General features: G+C 30.2%; 1 protein-coding gene across 1 annotated transcript; it reads right to left on the minus strand.

Annotated features, from left to right (window-relative positions):
* Nucleotides 1–7,897: 7,897 nt before the first annotated feature.
* LOC106366672 lies at nt 7,898–9,010 on the minus strand. The gene has a single exon (XM_013806336.2). It carries the CDS (start codon nt 9,008–9,010, stop codon nt 7,898–7,900), a length of 1,113 nt encoding a protein of 370 aa, XP_013661790.2.
* Nucleotides 9,011–9,851: the final 841 nt, after the last annotated feature.

A 9,851-nucleotide genomic window follows, 5' to 3' on the forward strand; every position in this document is an offset into this window, starting at 1 on the left:
TTAATTGATTCATTAGAATAATATATAAAGTTTTAAAAAATAATTTAAATTTTATAAAAAATAAAAAGATTGGAGATCTGTTCTGATTAAACTGAAACTACACTCCAAAATCGCCATGAAAAAAAAAATCTCCAAAGAGAAACTAAAAATCTGATCTATTGATCAGAAGAACCAAAGACAAAAAATGTAACCTCATCTCCTCATCGTCCTCCCTGTGAAAGAAGTAGACAGAAAACAGAAAAAAGAAGAAGAAAGAGAGAGCATTTTTCTTTTATAATTTATCTTAAGACAATCAGGGAGAGAGAGTACAAACAACAAAAATTGTAAATATAAAGTAGGTCACCTTTTATTATTTTTTCTTTCTAAAAAAATCAAAATGGTAAAACTGTGAATATTTGTGTTCCATAGGGTCTGCAGAGACTTTTACAAGACTTTGTTATTGGGTCAAAAAAGTATGTTGTCCTCTTTGCAAATAAAAACTGGGTGTTTTTCAAAACCAACCCATATTTTCAAGTCAAACCCAAAACCAATCTTTTTTTTTTTGTCCATACTATTCATCAATAAAATTTCCATACTATCCTTATGTTTTTCAATTATTTAAAAAATTACCATTTTTATTTAGTTTTTTATTAATTTCGAAATTAACAAAAAACCAAATACACCCTAACCATTTCTTCTTATTTACAAAAATGCCATCATCATCAACTTTTTCAACCACCATGAACCACCATTTTTTGAGCTCTAAAGCTCTAGTATTCAATTTTCAACAACTTTTTTTTCTCATTCTAACCCAAAAAACTTCATTTCCTCTCATCTCCTCTACATTTCCATCTAAAAAACTCTCATAACTATCATTTTCATAATCACAAACTTCATATTTTCGAATTTCTTCATTAGTGAATCGTTAAAGATGCTTCATTTTGCTCATATTTGGAGTTTGGACGGTTGAAAAGGTTGGAAACGAGCTTTACACAGGAAAAATGTAACTATTTACATGGTTTTCGTTCTTTTTCAGATCTGTGTCGCGACGGTAGACTGTTTTGTATGTCTACGCCTCTGTGGAGACTTACGATGCAGTCTATTTGTCAACGCACGGGTTAGTTTTGTAATTGACTAGATAAATTTTTTTTCTAACGCACGCTTCTCAGTAGTCTCCGTCTTTACCTTTGACAACAAAAATAAAACTTTCGGTAGACTTACTAAGACGTCTACCTAAAAGAGGTTAGTTTTCATTTGACCAAACTTTTGACTTTTCAAAATAAACTTCAACGGAAGTCTACAAAATGTAGACTGCCAACGAAGTCTATAAAATGTCAGTTTTGCATTTGACCAAAACTTTGACTTCGTGGAATAGGTTAGTTTTGTGTTTGACCAAAAAGTTTAAAAAGCAATCAAAAATTTATTAAATTGTAGACTTCATATGCAGTCTTCTTATCTTAAAAAAAATGTAGACTGCTTATAAAGTCTACTTTTTTATTTTGGTCAAATGCAAAACCAACCCGTCGGATCTGAGAGTAGACTTCACAAGAAGTCTACACACCCGTAGACGTTCATTTCAATCTACTGATTGGAAGTCAAACTTGGTCAATTGCAAAACTAACCTCTTTCAAAAAAATTTAAACATGTAGACTGCATATGAAGTCTAGTACTGAAAGTCAAATCTTGGATGAATTCTGGTCAATTGCAAAAAGTAACCTTTTTAAATTGTAGACTGAAATGAAAGTCTACATGTACAAAATCACAACTTTTATTCAACTATAGAAAGCAACCCGTAAAATGGTCAATTGCAAAAACTAACCCAAAGAGTAGACCTATTTGACAGTCTACGTTTGTAAACTGAAAAGAACGTCTACATCTTCAGAGACTGAATATTAAGTCTGCATAGAAATATCTATAAAAATGTGAATTTGTGTATTAAATTTGTGTATTATTCATTAAATTTTTTTCTAGTTTTTTTATTTGACAGTGTGTGTTAGTTAATCCTAATAGTTTGAGTGATTTTGAAAATAATTTTTTTTATAATTATGAAGGTATAATTAATTTGATTTGACAATGTTGTTAGCTAATAATTGTAGACGTATTTGTAAGTCTTCGTTTATAGTTTTGCTAGTAATGCTGAGCTTGTTTCAAAGCTGAAGTCGGTGGCTGTGGAATATAAATTTACATTCTCAGTATATAAGACAACGAAAACTCTGTATGTGGCTAAGTGTCGTGTTCAAGGATGTGGTTGGAAACTTAGAACGAGTGTGAAGCATGGACCAAAGACATTTTGGGTGACAAAATATTCGAAAAGGATGAAGAATGTTCCTTGTGCATGATGGCTGTACACATGGTAAATTTCTTGAAATGACATAAGAAGATTATGATCTGGACAACAAAATTGAGAAGATGGTGCTAACCTATTCCTTACCAAACATCATTTAAAGCAAATGACTCCGAATAGGCAAATACTCCTCTTATGCCTGTCACGAATAATCGACAAGTACGGAACTTGATCGAGTTATCTAAGATACACTTTGTACGCCTTTGTGTATCAAGCCTGCGCCAAATACACTAAATTTTTTTGGATTGACTATATGTTAGATAATAAGTGTAGACGTTTTTGTAAATCTACAAATGTAGACTGCAGTTGAAGTCTACGTCGTAAATTCTATTAAAAGTGTATTTGTGTATTATTCATCATATTTCTTCATGATTTAATTATTTTACAGTGTATGTTAGTAAAATTTTAATGGTCTTGGATGAATTTCACAATTTAATGTGTTATAATTATACACTTGATACTTATTGCAAATTGTTTTGATTAGTGTTACTCTTGACAATTTTTGGGAAAATTTTGTATAGATTTTCTTCTTCTCACATGTGTGTTAGTTATTATTTTAGCTTATGGTGGTTTTACTTGTTTGGTTGGTTAGATCTTGTGAAAAAATTGATATCTAACAAAAAAATAATAATATCATACAAGTGAAAACAACTAAAAATGAATACAATGTTTATAGATTATGCATTAAAAAATTATTTAAAAATTAATATTTTATTATGAAAGTTATTACAGAGCAATATATTAAAAAGTATTCTTGAGTATGTTTGATTTTTCATAATCTTGATGCCTCAAATAAAGTCTTGGAAAAAGTACATGCAAAATAAAATAGAGTTATGAGAAAAACATAAGATAAAAAATGAAATCATATTTTAGTAGACTTTATATTAAGTCTACGTAAAGTTATTGTTTAGTAGACTTTAGTTGAAGTCTACACTAATGAAAAATTTTCATATCTAAAAGTGTGCATTTAGAAAATTTGAAAATACTTTGTTCTGGAAAATATTTCGAAAATGGTTTTTTGTCATCATTGTAACAAAGCAAAAAGATAATGTATGAATCTATAAATATAGTTCATTATAAACACAAAATATCTTATAATGAATATATGGAAAGCTTACATTTTTGGGAAGATGATTTGAAAACAATGGAAAAGAATATCTGCAAAATAAAATAAAATTATGAAAAATAAGATAAAAATTAAAATCATATTTGAGTAAACTTCTAATGAAATATGCTTAAAAGTCAAAGCTAGTAGACTTCATTTGAAGTCTACCAGCCGTAAGTTTTAAGTAGATTTCAAATGAAATCTACTCTATAAAAAAATAGATCTGAAAAATAAATACATTAAAAATATGAAATAAGTTTAAATCTAAAAAACTTTTAAAAATATGATTTAATAGACAAAATAGTTATAAATTAAAGACATATTAATATGAATTTTAATATGTAACTTTATTTGAATATCAATACTAGAACACATATTTTAAATCTATAGATGTAAACCTTTCATTTCTAGGAGGAGAAGAGAACAACCATGAAAGAAAATACCTGTAAAATAAGATAAAATTATTAAAAAACATAAAAAAAAATTAAAGTCATATTTTTGTAGACTTCCAATGAAGTCTGCTTAAACTTTGTGGTTTAGTAAACTTCATATGAAGTCTGCAAGCTTTAGTAAACTTCTTTAGAAGTCTACACTGTCTGATAATTTTCAGATCTGAAAAAATATATATATTTTGAAATGTGAAAATAATTTTAAATCTGAAAATACTTTACATAATAGAATTTATAAGGTAAACTAGTAGCAAATTAATGTAGAGAGTTTGATCTATAAATTTATTTGAATATAAACATGTAAATCCATATTTAAAATCTATTAATCTAAAACTTACATTTTTAGAGGAGAAGATGAAATCCATGAGTGATAATACCTACCAAAAAAAGATAATATTGTGAGAAATAAATAACATAAAAATACACATTTAAAATCTATAGATCTAAAACTTACATTTTTTAAAGGAGAAGATGAAAACCATGAATCATAATATCTAAAATGACAAGATAATATTGTGAGAAAGACTTGAGAAAATTTTAGAGAGAAAGGAGATAATGAGAGAGTTTTAGAAACAATTGAGAGAATTTTAGAGAGAAGAGAGAGAGTTTTAGAGAGAAAGGAGAGAGTTTTAAAAACTTGTGCAGCCACTTTAGAGAGAGACTGTATAAATTTTGTTTATATAGGGAGACAAAAATGTAACTAGGTTAAAATTTACGATACTGTAGACTTTGTTTGAAGTCTACTAAAATTAAAATTTTGGAGTAGATCTTACTATAACATAGTAGACCTTTTTGGAAGTCTACTATAATAATTTAATTATTGTTGTTTATTCTTTATTATTTTAATAATTTTAATATATGATTTATTTATTTTTTAATAGTTATAGTATATGATTTCACTTTTTTATTCGTAAGGAACTTAACTTAGTTTAAATATAATGATGTTTTGTAAAAAAAATTGAAAAATATAGACTGAAAAAGACGTCTTCAGATAAATAGATTTTATTGTAGGTCTACGAAACCCTAAACCACAAATCTCAAACCCTAAATGTTTTGCTTGATAATCAAAAAGTCTCATTTATACAAAATATAAACAACTAAACATTAATATGCAGATTTAAGTTAATAAAACAAAAAAAAAAAATCTAAAATCTAACCCTATGAAATCAACTACTAAAAGACATAACATGTTAGAACCTTTTGTTTCTAAAGTATGAACATAGTCTAACACATGATAACCAAATTAGTATATATTATTTAAAATTGTTCGATTATATGAAATTTTAATTTATTTACTTCATATTATCCATTATATTGATGATTAGTTAAAAATATCACAATAATTATTTTTATGCATTTTCAAAATTAAATTATCAAATTAGAGTGTAGACGACAAAACAAGTCTATAAGGTAGACTTCGTAGGAAGTCTATATATATGTAGACTTCTTTTATTACGTGTAAACTTCCAAAGGATAGAAACGTAAAATACATTTCTGTTTTTTGTTTGGTCATAAGGGTTAAATAGTACTTTCACTACTCCTTTAGGTTGATTTTGCATTTGACTGAAAGTGGGGTACACTTTTACATTTGATTTGAATATTTGGGTTGGTTTTAGCAAATGTCCCATAAAAACTTGGCATAACCCATAGTCCTAATTGATAACTTACTCACGACCCATTCTTACAATTTTTTCTTTGTTTTACTTCGTGTTGCAGCATCTATCTATTATCATATCTAAACTTTTTTTCTTCACTATATTTTAATGAATAAGTACTAATAAATAATGGCCGATTATCAGAACCAATCCAAGGTGGTTGATAAATACAAGCAGATGATTACATATCAATGCAGTCATAATTAGCCACTGCTCTATAAATCTGAGATTTAATTTTGAACTTGGATTTATTACCAATACAAGTAAATCTTCCCTATATTGTTTTAAATCATGAAGCCCGGATAACAATAGCATATGATAAAATAAGAAAAATGAGGCTTATGCCTGATAGCTCCTAACTCCTTCTCATAATTGCCATTAATATCATTGAAGTCCCGAAATATTAGTTGAGGTTTGTGCTCATAAGCTCGAGCAGCAGCAACTTTATTAGTTTTCACCAATGAGCCTGACGATGTTTGAAAGTATTTCTGCCATCTTTTACATACATGTTTGAACAATAGAGAGAAGGGTTTTCCAAAATGAATCTTGACCTCATCATTTCAAAAGATGGCTAGTCCACCCTTCCCCCCTTAGCAGATACTACAACAGAGTGAGAATATTTTTAGTTCTTTTCCTACCTTATATACACACTTATCTACATTCCCAACCTTTGACAATTCCAAGCAATATCTTCACCACTCATGTGGTGTGTTTGAGAGTAACCACAATACCATGAACACTGGTTGATTGAGCATGGTATGTAGAAGACGAGCATATTTCTTGCCATTAAGAGGATGAATTGAAGGTTTATCCTCCATATATGTTTCTGGAGCTTTCATTTTACCGCATGTTCTCATAAATAATAGCAATTAGTTGCAGCATTGGACTTCCCAAGCTTTTATCTCCACTCTTCAACCCGAAGACTCCTTTCTCCATTAATTCCACATATACACCGATTGCGGTAATTCTTTCTTGTATTTTCGCTTTGGTTCTTGTCTTTGTCAACTCCACTGATGCAGCAGAAGAGCACTCTGGACACATTTCACAATCATGCTTCAAACACTATTACAAGTTGTACCGAACATCTGTAGCATATTGTATCAAAAGTCAAATTGTCATAGCTGAAACTAAAACTTAAGGATTGGTAAGGGGTTTTAATTAGAGTTAATTGGTTTTTACATGTTGAAATACAAGAACAGAGTGATATGGTTCATCAAAAATTCTTGGGTAAACACGAAACATAATTCATGCTTTTATCTTGGCAACAAGACAAAATGGTGGGATTTAATTAGAGTTCAGCGGTTATTTTTTCCTATAGAAATAACATTGCCTTCATAGTACCATCCAATAGCTTTGGTTTATTCTTTTCTTGTATGAATGTTAAGATCAAGCTTTGATCGTAAATACCATATTTGGTAACCGTCTGATCATGCTTTGATTTATTATTCTTCTGTACGAACTACATACGCCGAATTATATCATGCATTTTTACATTTCAAAATCCTACACTTTTCACTAATAATGAATGAATTCCTTGCAAAATAATTCCAATGGCTACTATTTGTTTGTTTAGTTTTGTTGTCGATTCATTTTAGTTCGTACCTCTTTTTCTACATGCTGAAATTTATTTTCATAAAAAAAAGTATCGTACCACGAAATAAATACAACCTAAATTTTGTTTGATAATCATAATTTTATGAGAGCCGTTTGTTACCTTACATATAATTTTATCGTAATTAATTTTAAACTTTGGTCCAAGAAAATTTTCATTTTGTAAACTTAAAAATTCTGATATTGTGGTATTTTTTTATCAAATTTATAAATGTCATTAATGTTAAGATTCTAATTTAATTATGAATATTCTAATTCTTATCCCTATATCAGAAATTTAATTTAAATATTCATTCTGAACTTTTACAACCAAGAAAAAAAGGTCTTTTGCTCCTTGGGTGCTGCACTTCAGGTTTTAAAATTGTATTATCCAATAGATGTCCAATAGATGCACTTCAGGTTTTAAAAATTCTGATATTGTGGTATTTTTTATCAAATTTATAAATGTCATTAATGTTAAGATTCTAATTTAATTATTAATATTCCAACTTATCCCTATATCAGACATTTAATTTTAATATTTATTCTGAACTTTTACAACCGAGGAAAAAAGGTCTTTTGCTCCTTGGGTGCTGCACTTCAGGTTTTAAAATTGTATTATCCAATAGAAAAAAATTCACATTCAAAACGAAAGATATATTAGAAAATAGGTAATCCACCTTGCCACTTTAATGAATTACAATGTAATAATAAAGAACAAACACTATTTTTTATTCAGAAGCAAAAACACAACTTATAAGACTCAAGAAGACGTTCAAACATGCGAGGAGGAGGGCGCAGCGAAGAACTTGTGAACCCAAACATGTTTTCCATCAATAGTGAACATGTTTTTGTTCATTGGAGTCACGATCTCTTCAATCTTCGACGCATATTCCATCTTCAACACCATCCTCGCAAACAAGGGCTGCTCATTCTCTTGCACTTCTTGCATCACAATGGCTTCTATCACTTCTCCAAACTCCCTCGTGAAGTGAACCCTAACCTCCGATTCAGAAATTGGATATCCTTTGGAAAACTTTAGAATCACCGTCCTATCATCTGCCGGCGTCACCTCTTCCTCGTCCTCCTTGATGTCCGCCCCCTCTGTCTCCATCACGACCGCCTTTGCTTTTTTTTCAACATCTGGAGCAGGAACCCATTCTTGTGGAGCACTCACCTTTATAGGGGTTGATCGTCGAACACTCGATCTAATAGAGGTTCGTTGTTGAACACTCGACCTACGAGAGATCTGTTGTTGAACATTCCACCAGCTAGGGGTTTGGTGTTGAACACTCAACCTAGTAGGGGTTTGTTGTTGAGCACCCAACCGGATCTTCTTCATCTCCTCAATGAGTTTTGCCCTCTCTATCGCCAACAGTTGCTCTTTGTAGCCCTTCTCGTATATATCATCGAAAGCTCGGTTGCAGACATCGTTCAAATTCTTTGTCACTCCAACGAGAATAGTTTCGCGGTACTGGTTGATGTAACTGAGTGTGAGATTACTGTCAGTTAGACCTTTGAGAAAAGGAATAACCACCTCATCATTGTTGTTGTGGTTAAGGAGGAAGAAGCTTGAGTAGTCTTGGTTGTATAAGATACTTAGACACACACCGACTTCATTGGCCACCGCGTCGATTAACATGTCTTGTGATGAGACAAGATACGCGACCAAGTTGCGTGCAAAGCGAAGTTGCTCGACCACGAGGAGAAACGCAATCACTTGAGACGATTGGTTCATGTCTCGTTTTAGAACAAAGACGAGGCGAGTGAACAAGTCTCTATCGATTTTGTGGAAAGAATGAAACTCGTCTCGAGTTACCTCCACTTCAAATAAAGAAGAATCGGTTGAGAAAAATGGAGAAGGAAAAAGAGAAGAAGAATAAGCCATAATATTTCTTAGATATTTTATGGAGGTGGTGAAATGATCTTTGTTCTAGACTAAGTTTAAATAGATGATTTTCCAGTCAAATTGGTCAAAAGGTGCAATCTTTTTTTTCTATAATATACTTCCTCGGTCATATCTCTTATTAATGAGATTGAAAGTCATATACCTTCTGATAGAAAGAGTATCAAGGCTTCGTTTAACTGATAGATCATGACCCTTGGATCATCATGGATGATTCATCATTCATCTCTAAACCATGTATTCCAACTTTTTTTTGAATAATTTCCTTTTTATAATTCTTTCTTTTATGGAAAACCCTAAATCTTTTCTGACTTCTGAAGCAAAAATAAAAACACCTCATATATTATTATATATTACAATTTTACTAAATCAAATTAAAATTGTGAGGTTGACAATTGATGATATCTCTCTGTATAAAGTATGGTTGAATGGATTTTCTTTCTTTTAATGTACAATAAAAGCATTTCGGGTTTTGAATAATATAAATAAATAACATCTACTTATATAGAATAGTTATATAGTAGAAGATTTGTACGAATGTAAACGATTACATACTTTTTAAATCTAGAGTATCTCGAACTTATTGAAGGGCTCAATTTAATTTCCAAAGAAAAGTGTAATCCACAGATATATCCTCTTTCCGGTATTGAAATGAATTGTAAGTAAGAGGCGCATATTTGTGTTGCCACACGATCGAGTATTGTGAAGGGCCTTTGAACTTAAATTGCTTATCAATCTAAAACTCACCTGTCATTAGACCATCATTGTGTGGTTAGATTAATTATACTGCTAAAAAAGGTTACAAACTGGATTTTTTTTCTTA

This window comes from Brassica napus, unplaced genomic scaffold, assembly GCF_020379485.1.
Source record: "Brassica napus cultivar Da-Ae unplaced genomic scaffold, Da-Ae ScsIHWf_1459;HRSCAF=2050, whole genome shotgun sequence".
NCBI classification, from domain to species: Eukaryota; Viridiplantae; Streptophyta; class Magnoliopsida; order Brassicales; family Brassicaceae; genus Brassica; species Brassica napus.